General features: G+C 49.2%; 1 protein-coding gene across 2 annotated transcripts; it reads right to left on the bottom strand.

Moving 5' to 3' along the window:
* Nucleotides 1-512: 512 nt before the first annotated feature.
* COQ2 (coenzyme Q2, polyprenyltransferase) lies at nt 513-13,261 on the bottom strand. Of its 2 annotated transcripts, XM_075998775.1 has the most exons (7): nt 12,987-13,261; nt 8,895-9,061; nt 6,682-6,803; nt 6,055-6,140; nt 2,844-2,977; nt 2,537-2,725; nt 513-1,474 (listed from the first exon to the last, which is right to left on the bottom strand). In XM_075998775.1, the coding sequence occupies exons 1-7, from the start codon at nt 13,210-13,212 to the stop codon at nt 1,307-1,309; spliced, it is 1,092 nt and encodes a 363-aa protein (XP_075854890.1). In that variant the 5' UTR covers nt 13,213-13,261; the 3' UTR covers nt 513-1,306. The 2 variants fall into 2 exon arrangements, with proteins under 2 accessions (XP_075854890.1, XP_075854889.1); XM_075998774.1 differs by lacking the exon at nt 2,537-2,725 and having other exon boundaries at nt 12,987-13,246.
* Between the last annotated feature and the right edge of the window lie 1,024 nt (nt 13,262-14,285).

The raw sequence follows: 14,285 nt of genomic DNA, 5'->3' as shown, positions 1-14,285 counted from the left end.
AAAGATATACAGAAAAAGCCGGGCACGGTGGCGCATGCCTGTAGTCCCAGCTACTCGGGAGGCTGAGGCAGGAGGATTGCTTGAGCCCAGGAATTGGAGGTTGCTGTGAGCAAGGCTGACGCCATGGGACTCTAGCCAGGGTGACAGAGTTAGATTCTGTCTCAAAAAAAAAAAAACAAAAAAGAAAAAAACAAAGAAAGAGATGAGGGCAGATCACGGAAGGTGCAATAGGTGGTGGCCTTTTAGCTCGTGCTGAGTGACCTGGAGTGACCCCTGGAAGGTTCCAGGCCTTACCTAAGTTCAAGAGGATCACTGTGGCTGCTGTGTTGATAGCATTCTGAAGGGGGCAAGGGAAGAAACAGTAAGCATTTAGGCAGTATGTCACTACCCTATAAATTATAATTCGATAAGATAAAAACAAACAGAAACTAAGATGATCTCTGGTGACCCCACCAGCTTGCCTGTTCTGGTCACTAAGGCTGCACACAGAGACCAGACGGCCCAAACAAATGTTAGGGTTGGTAACACCAGAGGTACAAATTTTTATTTTGCCTAAAACATAAACAGAAGTTTCCTGAAATACCGTGTTTGGCAGTGAGTACAGATTACAATAAAGAACAAGAAGCCCACTTCCCATAGCAGCTTTTATTTTTCTCTAAAAAAAAAAAAAAAAAAAAGAGTCCATTTTCCTAGAGAGACATTCATTTAGATGAGATAGATCCACATCAGGTTTTTCCTAAAGTGCCAAACTTACACGATTCCTGTAACTTCAGACGGGAGTTATCACGGACTGAAGAATGTGTCCGGTGGAACATTCAAGGTCGGCCGGGCGCGGTGGCTCATGCCTGTCACCCTAGCACTCTGGGAGGCCAAGGTGGGAGGATCACTCAAGGCCAGGAGTTCGAGACCAGCCTGAGCAAGAGCGACACCCTGTTTGAAATTAATTGACCAACTAAAAAAATATATATAGAAAAAATTAGCCGGGCATGGTGGTGCGTGCCTGTAGTCCCAGCTACTCGGGAGGCTGAGGCAGGAGGATCGCTGGAGCCCAGGAGACTGAGGTTGCTGTGAGCGAGGCTGATGCCACGGCAATGTAGCCCGGGCAACTCTCAAAAAACAAAACAAAACAAAACAAAAAACAAACATTCAAGGCCATCTCAAATCCTGAAGAGTCCCTGGTTTCTGTGACGGGAAGAATTCAGCTAGCGAATAGCTGGATTAAAATCCAGGCAAGAATGCTCTAAATCTTCTTCTTTGGGTTCTTCTTCGTAAAAATCTGTTGTAGGAATTCCCAGATAAACTCCGTTCACTGGTTTTCTATGCTGCTCTCTGTGTTTTTCTTTGTGTGGTCCGTCTTCTTTTCTTTCCACAAATTCCCGAGCACAATCCCTAAAAAGAGTATGAGTCCTATTGTTCGGTTGGAGGTAAATTTATCCCAACAATCCTCAGGCCTGTGGATGTCGAGAGTGTAGACCTGTGGGGAACACGACTCGGCGTCAGGACCCAGCCTGCACTCGGGGTGCGCGCACGCACAAACACGCACACACACGTCAACACAGAGAGAAAACAGCATTGTTATAGAATTTTTTTAATTAATATATATATTTTTTGAGACAGAGTCTCACTCTGTTGCCCGGGCTAGAGTGAGTGCCGTGGCGTCAGCCTCGCTCACAGCAACCTCAGACTCCTGGGCTCAAGCGATCCTCCTGCCTCAGCCTCCCGAGTAGCTGGGACTACAGGCATGCGCCACCATGCCCGGCTAATCTTTTCATTTTTTTGTAGAGATGGGGTCTCACTATGTTGCCCAGGCTGGTCTTAGACTCCTGGGCTCCAGCGATCCTCCCACCTCGGCCTCCCACAGCGCTAAGATTACAGGTATGGGCCACTGGTCCAGGCCCTAGACATCAGATTTTAATTTCCTTCATACTGTGTTACACAAGTCTTGCCTACTCTGATAAGTAATTTGCAATAATATCTATAAGACAGATCATCTAAATACAGGTTCCCTAACATCTTTTTGATTCTGTCTAATAAAAATAACAGTAACATGGACACAGAAATACAGCTCACTTACTAGCACCTGATTTAATTAAAAGTAGATTTAGCTGATTCTCTTTACAAATCAATAATGTAGATTCGGCCGGGCGCGGTGGCTCACGCCTGTCATCCCAGCACTCTGGGAGGCTGAGGCGGGAGGATCGCTCAAGGTCAGGAGTTCGAGACCAGCCTGAGCAAGAGCGAGACCCCGTCTCTACTATAAATAGAAAGACATTCATTGGGCAACTAAAAATATATATAGAAAAAAATTAGCCGGGCATGGTGGCGCATGCCTGTGGTCCCAGCTACTCGGGAGGCTGAGGCAGGAGGATCGCCTGAGCCCAGGAGTTGGAGGTTGCTGTGAGCGAGGCTGACGCCACGGCACTCACTCTAGCCTGGGCAACAGAGTGAGACTCTGCTTCAAAACAAACAAACAAAACAAAACAAAACTGTGACTCAGGCCAAGGCCACAGGAGGGACAAGGCGACAGCGGCCGAACCTGGCGGGCCAGATGCGCTCCCACGGCGAGCAGCGCGGCGTAGTAGGGCGCGGTCTGGCCGCTGCTGGCCCCGACCAGGCCCAGGGCCCCCAGCATGGCGGCGCTGAAGCCGCCCAGCCAGCGCTTGGTGTGGCCGCGGAACAGCAGCGCCGTGGACTTCAGGCCGATGAGCGCGTCGTCTCTTTTGTCCTGGAGGGAAAGACATGACAACTGCCCGCTGTCTGGGGATTTCACCCACATGCCATGAGACCCTGTCTCGAAACAGAACAGAACAGGGAAACCGAGGCCGAGGCCGGCGCGCCCTTACCTGGTGGGCGTAGATGGTGTCGTAGATCAGCGTCCACATCACCCCGGAAAAGTACAGCGGCAGGCAGACGGCTGGGTCGCAGGAGCCCCGCACGGCAGACCAGCCGAGCAAGGCGCCCCAGTTAAACGTCAGCCCTGCGGGCAGCGCCACACACAAGGGGGGCTCAGTGTGCCTCAGAGCCCCAAGGACAGGGCGCGCGGGGCAGGTGCTCCCTACGCACGGGGCAGGTGCTCCCTACGCGCGGGGCAGGTGCTCCCTACGCGCGGGGCAGGTGCTCCCTACGCGCGGGGCAGGTGCTCCCTACGCGCGGGGCAGGTGCTCCCTACGCGCGGGGCAGGTGCTCCCTACGCGCGGGGCAGGTGCTCCCTACGCGCGGGGCAGGTGCTCCCTACGCACGGGGCTGCTCTCCGCGCCTGCCTTCCTTACATCGCCCCACCCTCTGCGCGGTTACTGGCTCTACTTACAGAAGAGGGAAACGTGCTCAGAGAGGAGAATTAGCAATTAAAATGGCCCAGCTGACAGAGAGAACGATATCCCCCAGTGAGGTGAGCAGGAGGTCTCACGAGAGCATTCACGCTACCTAGAACGGGCCTTGCACAGCCAATAAATAGCAGATGCTGGAGTCTCAACTTGCACCTGTCTCACTCAAAAACCTGTGTGGAGGCCGGGCGCGGTGGCTCACGCCTGTTCATCCCAGCACTCTGGGAGGCTGAGGCGGGAGGATCGCTCAAGGTCAGGAGTTCAAGACCAGCCTGAGCAAGAGCGAGACCTCGTCTCTACTAAAAAAAATAGAAAGAAGTTAATTGGCCAACTAAAAATATATAGAAAAAAATTAGCCGGGCATGGTGGCGCATGCCTGTAGTCCCAGCTACTCGGGAGGTTGAGGCAGGAGGATCGCTTGAGCCCAGGAGTCTGAGGTTGCTGTGAGCGAGGCTGACGCCACGGCACTCTAGCCTGGGCAACACAGTGAGACTCTGTCTCAAAAAAAAAATTAAAACAAAACAAAAACAAACAAGCCTGTGTTCTTCCATCTCCATCTACCTGCGTGTGAGCCACAGAGACAGGACTGTCCCAGGGACGCTGATTTATTCTGCAAGCCCATCCTCTCTGAGGACTGAGAACAAACACCTGCACCAGGACAACTCCCGAATCCCCGCTGCGGCCTGGTCACACCCCTAAGCTTCAGACTCCCGTCTGCGGCCACCTCCGCCTGCAGGTCCCCGGGCACCTCAAACTCAGTGTGCCCCAGATGTCTTTTCTCAGAAACCCTTTCCCCTCCTACATGGCATCTTCCACGCGGAATGTCCCCTCCTCGACTGACCAAGCGCCTGTCGCTGTGGTCCCACAATGCCCGTGCGGCCCGGTGTCCTGCGATGGCCTGGTCATCTGACATCTCCCTTTCCGGCTCCTTAAAGACGGCCAGGGTGGTTTAGCTGCCTACTTTCCTAGGACCTGGTGCAATTCCTGGCACAAAGCCAGGGGTCCATAAATGTTTGCAGTAAACATACTAGTTTCTTTTCTTTTCTTTTTTTTTTCCGAGACAGAGTCTCACTCTGTCACCAGGGCTAGAGTGCCGTGGCGTCAGCCTCGCTCACAGCAACCTCAATCTCCTGGGCTCAAGCGATCCTCCTGCCTCAGCCTCCTCCCGCGTAGCTGGGACTACATGCATGCACCACCACGCCCGGCTAATTATTTTTCTATATATTTTTCAGTTGGCCAATTAATGTCTGTCTATTTTTAGTAGAGACGGGGTCTCTCTCTTGCTCAGGCTGGATTTGAACTCCTGACCTCGAGTGATCTTCCCGCCTCAGCCTCCCAGAGTGCTTGGATGACAGGCGTGAGCCACCGCGCCCGGCAAGCATACTAGTTTCTTAACATTATCTTGTATATAGGAAGTGCTCAGGCTCCTTTTACCAAGATTCCCAGGTGCACTGAGAATATATTAATACTTTTCTACTTTTTTTTGAAAACAATAAATAGGACATTCATTGTGAGGATCTTAGGAAAAAAAAAATATTCCATCACAACTTTACCAGAAATCAGGCTCACATCTATTGCTTTAAGTATCTTTTGGTTCTTTAAAATTGCTGGAAAAAGGGTTCAAAAAACTGGAATTGTTCGAAGAATATTCTAGAATGTTCTAGGAATACAAAAGTATGGGAGTAGATATTTTTGCAAAAGATTGTGACGTTCCTACCGACCTCTCTTTTCACCAAGAAATATGTCCTGAACACCTGCGGGGCTATGAATGAAGAAGACCTCATCTTTTAGTCATTTACAGTCTACTCGTGGGGAGACACAGGAGTGTCTTTTCAAATTAATGCAGCTGGAATACTCTTTTCGAATTAATGCAGCTGGAATGAATAGGTGCCAGCTTAGTGTGCTCTGGGAGACCAGAAGAGACCTGCCCAACTTCCGCCTGGGGGGCTTCACAGAACCGTCACTAAGCTGTCACATGTGCTTTTACTTTAACCTTTGCTCTCGGACCATACCGCGCTTCCCGCCCCAGTCCCTGGATTCTTCAGGGCACCTAGATCAGACACTTTTTCATGACATACCTAGATTTTTTTAAAAAGTCTTTCATATGAAGAAACCTCCTCTAATTGTTTCTAAAGAAAAGAAAAAAAAAAAGAATAAAAAAGTCTTTCGGAAAATAATAATGATCATAACGATAATTTATTTTTTTTTTGAGATAGAGTCTCACTCTGTTGCCCAGGCTAGAGTGAGTGCCGTGGCGTCAGCCTCGCTCACGGCAACCTCAGACTCCTGGGCTCAAGCAATCCTCCTGCCTCAGCCTCCTCCCAAGTAGCTGGGACTACAGGCATGCGCCACCATGGCCGGCTCATTTTTTTTTTTTTTTTGTATATATTTTTAGTTGGTCCATTAATTTCTTTCTATTTTTAGTACAGATGGGGTCTCACTCAGCCTGGTTTCGAACTCCTGACCTCGAGCAATCCTCTGGCCTCACCCTCCCAGAGTGCTAGGATTACAGGCGTGAGCCACCGCGCCCGGCCCATAACAATAATCTTAATAAATATGCAAGATTTCTTAGGTAATCAAAGTGGCTGACTGTCCTTTAAAATATGAAAATCTGTTCTTGCTTTGGGAAATTTCATGACTGATTTGACATTTCATCTCTGCCTGCCTACCTACCTATACAAGCACGGTCTGAGAGGACCACAGGAAATACTCATGGTCGTTTCAAGCTCACCCAGGGCTAACTGAGGCCAGTACGTGATTCTTTTCATTAGCGGGTAGGTGACGACGAGAAGCAAGGACGCTGCTCCCAGAGCTATACTGAAAACAGGAGAAACCATTACAAAGATTCGGGTCACTATCTCTTAGAAATCACTAAACACGTTAAGACAACAGTAGTGACACTAATTGGAAAATATTGTTTATCTTTACCCATATACTTTGTTATGTAAATTCTCTTCCTACACTTTTGACTTTCCCTATTATAAAGGGTGATTAGAGTATTTTAAATGTTACAAAACAAAAAGCAGGTAACACATACAGTTCTTTAACGTATTATGAGGCACTATTCTACGTTAGAAAACCTATGAAAGTGTCCCTTAGGGAACATGGAGTCCAAATACTGACGGTGGCTCGGAATAATTAAATGCTGATCTCTCAACGCCTTTGGCTGAAAGCATTTTTGAGGCAGACTTTACAATATGTGGTACGTTACTTACACTTGCAAACGTACAAGGTGCTTGATTTGGCAGCCAATAAACTTTGCGGTAAAGATATTCCAATTTTATTTTATTCCTATCTTTTCTAGAGAATCTGTAAAGAGAGATTTTACACGTGATGATGGAAAACACGTTTAACATACCTGTAGTAATTGAGACACAGAAGAACACCCAGGGCCAAGGTCAGCTGCCCCCCAAGAAAAACGAAGGATTGAAATGTTGAAATGTTTCCAGCAGCTATGGGACGATTGGCTGTTCTTGTTACCTGAACACGTCAAAATAGATCCCTTAGCCTCATGTAATTGCTCATTTATTTAAACATTTAATCAAGAGACTGGCCCATGGTAGACACTAAGGCACAAAGGCAAATAAAGAGTGAGATCAGGCCGGGCGCGATGGCCCACACCTGTCATCCTAGCACTCTGGGAGGCCGAGGCAGGAGGATCGTTTGAGCTCAGGAGTTCAAGACCAGCCTGAGCAAGAGTGAGACCCGGTCGCTACTAAAAATAGAAAGAAATTAATTGGCCAACTAAAAATACATAGAAAAAAAATTAGCCGAGCATGGAGGCACATGCCTTGTAGTCTCAGCTACTTGGGAGGCTGAGGCAGGAGGATCGCTTGAGCCCAGGAGTTGGAGGTTGCTGTGAGCTAGGCTGACACAATGGCATTCACTCTAGCCTGGGCAACATAGTGAGACTGTGTCTCAAAAAAAAAAAAAAGAGAAAAAGAAAAAAAATTTTTTTAAATTAGTAGACATGAATACTGGTTCTAAAAAATGAGTGTAGGTGTGCCTTCCTTAAGGAAAATTCAGACCATATGAAAGGCAAACTGGGCTGATTATTCACTTTATGTAAGTCTATATAAGACTATTCACTTTATATAATTCAGTATGGGTTTCTTTTAAATTAAAAGTTCCCTTGATTACTTACTCAAGCATTTAATGATCTTGTACTAATTATGGTATAGCTGCTAGGATAAAAGGCAAATAAAATGGCCCTTCCCTTGAGAAAATAATGGTCTGTTGAGGAACAAAGAAATAATTATATACATGCATTAGAATATGCAGAGATTTACAGTTCAGTTTTATATATATAAAAAAAAAAGAATATGCAGAGAGATATAATGAATCAAACTATTAACTGAAGTTTTCTCTGGGATCTTGGGGAAGGAGGTAAGGACAATTCGAACTTATTTTCCTTTGCATTTCTATACTATCTGAATTTTTCAGAATAAACATGTATTATTTTTTAAGGAAAAGAAAGAATAAAGTTACATTTTTTAAAGAAACAATTATAGCCGGCCGGGCATGGTGGCTCACGGCTAGAATTCTAGCACTTTGGTAGGCTGTGCTGGGAGGATCGCTTGAGGCCAGGAGGCCAGCCTGAGCAAGAGCAAGACCCCATCTCTACAAAAAACAAATAAGAAGATTAGCTGGACGATGTGGGACCAGGCTATAGTCCCAGCTACTCGGGAGGCTGAGGCAGGAGGATCACTGAAGATGAGGAGTTTGAGGTTGCTGTGAGCTATGATGATGCCATTGCACGCTAGCCCGGGCGACAGAGTATCACTCTGTCTCAAAAAAATAATAATAATTATAGAAAACGCTCATAAGGCTGCCTTGGTTCATTTAAATTAAGATGTGATTTGCATAAGAGGAGTCAGGGCTCTTAAATACATCTTAAAGAAAGGGGTGACAGATCTTCTTGGACACTCAAAGGTTCAAGATGGATTTTTCACTTTCACTCCTAACCTTCAACTCTTTTTTTTTTGAGACAGAGTCTCACTCTGTTGCCCAGGCTAGAGTGAGTGCCGTGGCGTCAGCCTCGCTCACAGCAACCTCCAACTCCTGGGCTCAGGCGATCCTCCTGCCTCAGCCTCCTCCCAAGTAGCTGGGACTACAGGCATGCGCCACCATGCCTGGCTTGTTTTTTCTATATATTTTTAGTTGGCCAATTAATTCCTTTCTACTTTTAGTAGAGATAGGGTCTTGCTCAGGCTGGTTTCAGACTCCTGACCACGAGCAATCCTCCTGCCTCGGCCTCCCAGAGTGCTAGGATGATAGGCGTGAGCCACCGCGCCCGGCCTCCTAACCTTCAACTCTTTTACCCTGTTTTCCAAATTCTCAATTCAGTTTGTAGAAATGGAAGACACACCTTGCCCCTGTGGCCACTCTTGTGCTGAGACAGGAAATACTGCACCATGCACTTTGCAACACCTGATACCCTACTAATACCAGGACCTCTCGTGCTGGGCACTAAATGATCTTATTGCTTTAGGTGGCATTTGAAAGTGACGCCACCGTGTCATTCTGCAAAACCGAGAGGAGCTCCTCTCTTCCTTTCCAGGACAGAACTACCTTTTTATCGTATTCCCGGTCCCACATGTCGTTGATAGTGCAGCCTGCGCCCCGCATCAGGACAGCCCCGGTGCCAAAGAGGGACAGCATGTACCAGTCTGGAAAACAGCCCGGGTCAGCGGCCAGACCGATGCTCCAGGTGCACGGCAGATACAGCAGCCAGGTCCCTAAGGGAAGAAAGACAAAAGACAAAAAGGCACAAATTCAAATCAGTTAACTGTCTTCGTTCGTTTAAACACCTTGTCTTGGCCAGGCACGGTGGCTCACGCCTGTAATCCTAGCACTCTGGGAGGCTGAGGCAGGCAGATTGCTCGAGGTCAGGAGTTCGAAACCAGCCTGAGCAGGAGCGAGACCCCGTCTCTACTACAAATAGAAAGAAATTAATTGGCCAACTAATATATATAGAAAAAATTAGCCAGGCATGGTGGCACATGCCTGTAGTCCCAGCTACTCGGGAGGCTGAGGCAGGAGGATCGCTTGAGCCCAGGAGTTGGAGGTTGCTGTGAGCGAGGCAGATGCCACGGCACTCACTCTAGCCTGGGCAACAAACTCAGTCTCAAAAAGAGAAAAAACAACATTAAACACCGTTTCTCAAAGAACAGTATAAGCAAAGTCAAAAAACACGTTAAGAAAACTGGGAAAATAAACTTACAACTCATATGACAAAAGACTATTCTCCCTAATATATAAAAATCATCCCCTAAAAATGGAGAAGAAAAAAAAAATGGAGAAGAGATCAACAGTCCAACCAAAAAAGAGACCAAACACATAATAAGAGTTAACAGGAAAAGAAATACAATGGCTCTTACACATATGAAGAGTTACTCAACTTTGAGAAACACACATTAAAACCACCTTGAGGTCACATCTTGTCACCTTTCAGACTGACCAAACCCAAAGTCTGACAACACGTCCTACCTAGGGAGTTGAGTATTCTCGTGTATTTCTGATGAGGTTGCAAAATGGTCCTACTGTTATGGAGGACAGCCAAAAGAATTTGAAAATTGGGGGCTTACATTTACACAACAGAAAAAGCAGGGAGAGAAAAAAACAAATAAGCAGGAAAAAAAAAAAAAAAAAAAAAGGGAAGAGGCCTCAAGCTAAACCCTTAAGAAATGGCCATTCCAGACCTGAATCAGCTTGTCCTGGACACATTTTATTTAGTGGCCCTAAACTAACAACAATAGCTAACATTTACTGAGAGCTGAAATGTCAGGCAGAATTCTAAATGCTTTAGATGTATACTTTTGCCCCTGTTGGTTCCCACAATGTTTTTTTTTCTGTCTTCCCTATGACATTTCACTTCTGTCTTCACTCTCTGTTGTGAAGAAAAGATGCAGAGGTGGCGAGGAGAAAAGTAGGTTAAAGAAAGAAGTGTTTATTGTAGAAAAAGAAAGAACTCTCTGGGAAATGAAATCAAATGACCAAGTTCAGAGGCGTGATGGGCAAATCAAAGAGCCTGTGTAGGTTGAGTCTAAGAGTCATTCACTAATTACAGATTATCTTTAAGACAACAGAATCTCTCCCATAAATGCAATAAAACAAAAAAACACACTGCCAATTGAGTGGAAAGAGTGCCACCTACTGGAACCTTCTGAAATAATGTAGGCTGACCCATTTGAAAGTGGCACTGCCCTCTCAAAAAACAATGTGAAACCTGTTACCGATTTAGGAAAGAAACAAGATATGACTTCAGCAGCGCAGAACAATGAACATACAACTACCCTACCAAAAAGCAAAGAGCTTAAATAAAGAAATATCAAACCTGGAATTCTACTCTGTTAATTATTATTCCTGGCATATGGTAGGGGCTCAAAAATGTTTGTTGAAAGCCAGGTGCGGTGGCTCATAGCTGTAATCCTAGCTCCCTGGGAGGCCGAGGCAGGGGGATCACTTGAGATTAGGAGTTCGAGACCAACCAGAGCAAGAGCGAGACCCCGTCTCTACTAAAAATAGAAAAGAAATTAATTGGCCAACTAAAAATATATAGAAAAAATGAGCCAGGCGTGGTGGCGCATGCCTGTAGTCCCAGCTACTCGGGAGGCTGAGGCAGGAGGATCACTTGAGCCCAGGAGTTCAAACTTGCTGTGAGCGAGGCTGATGCCAAGACACTCATTCTAGCCTGGGCAACAGAGTGAGACTCTGTCTCAAAAAAAAAAAAAAAAAAAAAAAAAAATCTCTTCCCTCCCTCTGTGGAATCACCCTGCCCTTTGCAGTATAATTTCTTTTCGAAACTTTCTCTTCTGCGAAACTACTCGCAGTAGTTTCTTTTTCCTGTAGCACTTACCATCTGTACCGCTCATATCTGATCCCATGCTTTTCCAGCTCACCAAATAGTCTTTTTTTTTTTTTTACCTACATTGAGTTCCTTAAAAGCAGGGAGTTTCTACAGCTCTATCTCTAAGGCCAGGCAATGTGGTAGGAATTTATGAATTCATTCACTACTACTGGAGAAGCCAGACAACCAGTAAGTGCCTAAGATTAGTTAGTGGTGAGTCTTAGGAAGAAAAAAACAGGATAAAGGGGTAGAGAGTGAGGTTGGTAGCTATTAATTAAAACAGGAAGGGCAGGGGAAAACCCTCCCTTTAGCGGGCGACTGTGAGCTGACAGGCTGCCCCTAGGCACTGCACCTGCTAGGTTCAAGTGAATTTGCTTCTTTGCTTTACAGGTGATGCAGGAAAGAGCTTGGACTCAGCCTCCAAACACTGGGCTCTCCTGGTCTGGCTCTCAGACGAGGGGCCTCAGTTTCCCCAGCGTCCTAACGCTCTTAATTTTATCTGCCTTGCAGGACTGCAAGGAAAATCAAACACCACCATGAATGTTGGAGTCCTTCGATAACTGTCAACCTGCGAAAACACAGGCCCACAGGAACGGGCTGTTGCACTGGAGTCACCATTTAAATACTTATTTATGGGTCGGGCACGGTGGTGGCTCACGCCTGTCATCCTAGCACTCTGGGAGGCCCAGGCGGGAGGATTGCTCGAGGTCAGGAGTTCGAGACCAGCCTGAGCAAGAGCGAGACCCTGTCTCTACCATAAATAGAAAGAAATTAATTGGCCAACTGAAAATATATAGAAAAAATTAGCCGGGCATGGTGGTGCATGCCTGTAGTCCCAGCTACTCGGGAGGAGGCTGAGGCAGGAGGATTGCTTGAGCCCAGGAGTTTGAGGTTGCTGTGAGCGAGGCTGCCACCACGGCACTCACGCTAGCCTGGGCAACAGAGTGAGACTCTGTCTCAAAAAATAATAATAATTATTATTATTATTTATGGAGTGATTAAGTGGAAACCGGCGGGTCCCCTCAGAGGTTGTCCCAACCCGGAGTCCCGAGGTGACCCGGGGCTCCCGGCAGCCAAGCCCCGGCTCCCAGGCTCTCGTTCCAGTTGCCCGGTGGACAGCCGGGCAGGTGACCCGAGGCCCGCGGGGACATCCGGGCAGGAGACCCGAGGAGGCCAGCGGGGACAGCCGGGCAGGAGACCCGAGGCCGGCGGAGGACAGCCGGGCAGGTGACCCGCGGGGACAGCCGGGCAGGTGACCCGAATCCCGCGGGGACAGCCGGGCAGGTGACCCGAGGCCGGCGGGGGACAGCCGGGCAGGTGACCCGAGGCCGGCGGGGACAGCCGGGCAGGTGACCCGAGGCCGGCGGGGGACAGCCGGGCAGGTGACCCGAGGCCGGCGGGGACAGCCGGGCAGGTGACCCGAGGCCGGCGGGGGACAGCCGGGCAGGTGATCTGAGGAGGCCGGCGGGGGACAGCCGGGCAGGTGACCCGAGGCCGGCGGGGACAGCCGGGCAGGTGACCCGAGGCCGGCGGGGGACAGCCGGGCAGGTGACCCGAGGAGGCCGGCGGGGACAGCCGGGCAGGAGACCCGAGGCCGGCGGGGGACAGCCGGGCGGGTGACCCGAGGAGGCCGGCGGGGGACAGCCGGGCGGGTGACCCGAGGAGGCCGGCGGGGGACAGCCGGGCAGGTGACCCGAATCCCGCGGGGACAGCCGGGCAGGTGACCGCAGGAGGCCGGCGGGGACAGCCGGGCAGGTGACCCGAATCCCGCGGGGACAGCCGGGCAGGTGACCCGCGGCCCCGCCCGCACTCACCGATGGGCTTGTCCAGCCGCATGAGGCGCAGGTAGGGCTGCAGAGGCCGCGGCGCCGAGTCCACCACCGCCGCCGCCGACAGGCCGAGCGGGCGCCCGCGCGGCTCCGGCCAGGCCCCTCGGCGGGGCGCCAGGGCGGGGGACCGGCCTCCCGGCGCGCCCCGCAGCCACGCCCGCGCCACGGCCCGCAGGCGCCCCGCACACCAGGCGCCCCGCGAGCCCAGCATGGCGCCGCGCAGGGAGGGAGGGCGGCGTCGCGCGCGGGCTGACGTCACTCTCCGGCGTCCGGCCGGCGGCGGGCATGCGCAGTGGCGTCGGCAGGACGCCTGTCCATGCGTGCCTGGATCTTCCCACGCCTGTGCTTGTGAACCAGGGCTTGTCCTAGTGACTCACCCTGTAAGGGAATATTTATTTTTATTATTATTTTTTTCTTTTTTTTTTACTTGAAGTCAGTCAAGGAAATATTTTTATTATTTTTTAAAATGTTTTTCCTTTATATTTTTTTCTTTCTTTTTTTTATCACGACTGATTAGATACAAATTATTATTATTATTATTATTTTTCTTTTTTTGAGACAGAGTCTTGCTTTGTCACCCAGGCTAGAGTGAGTGCCGTGGCGTCTGCCTAGCTCACAGCAACCTCAAACTCCTGGGCTCAAGCGATCCTCCTGCCTCAGCCTCCCGAGTAGCTGGGACTACAGGCATGCGCCACCACGCCCGGCTAATTTTTTCTATATGTATTAGTTGGTCAATTAATTTCTTTCTATTTATAGTAGAGACGGGGTCTCGCTCTTGCTCAGGCTGGTTTCGAACTCCTGACCTCGAGCAATCCACCCGCCTCGGCCTCCCAGAGTGCTAGGATTATAGGAGTGAGCCACCGCGCCCGGCCTATTATTATTATTATTATTATTATTATTTTGAGACAGACTCTCACTCTGTGGCCCGGGATAGAGTGCCATGGCGTCAGCCTCGCTCACAGCAACCTCCAACTCCTGGGCTCAAGGGATCCTCCGGCCTCAGCCTCCCGAGTAGCTGGGACTACAGGCATGCGCCACCATGCTCAGCTAATTTTTTCTGTATATTTTTCAGTTGGCCAATTAATTTCTTTCTATTTTTAGTAGAGGCGGGGGTCTCACTCTTGCTCAGGCTGGTCTCGAACTCCTGACCTGGAGCGATCCTCCTGCCTCAGCCTCTCAGAGTGCTATGGTGACAGGCGTGAGCCACTGCACCCCGCCCTCTTTTCTTTTCTTTTTTTTTGAGACAGGGTCTCACTCTATTGCCCAAGGTAGGGCACAGTAGCA

The sequence above is a fragment of the Microcebus murinus genome, chromosome 29 (assembly GCF_040939455.1).
Source record: "Microcebus murinus isolate Inina chromosome 29, M.murinus_Inina_mat1.0, whole genome shotgun sequence".
In the NCBI taxonomy this organism is placed as follows: domain Eukaryota; kingdom Metazoa; phylum Chordata; class Mammalia; order Primates; family Cheirogaleidae; genus Microcebus; species Microcebus murinus.
The sequence above is the reverse complement of the archived record's forward strand: the minus strand, read 5'-3'. Positions and strand labels throughout refer to the sequence as shown.

Bases quoted from the DNA above. Each gene is read 5' to 3' on its own strand.
- COQ2 (XM_075998775.1), bottom strand. From the start codon at position 13,212: ATGCTGGGCTCGCGGGGCGCCTGGTGTGCGGGGCGCCTGCGGGCCGTG. The intron at 6,141-6,681 runs GTATGTTAAACG...TCCTGTTTTCAG, and splicing joins CTGTGTCTCAATTACTACAG to TATAGCTCTGGGAGCAGCGT. The intron at 1,475-2,536 runs GTTCGGCCGCTG...TGTTCCCCACAG, and splicing joins GAGCGCATCTGGCCCGCCAG to GTCTACACTCTCGACATCCA.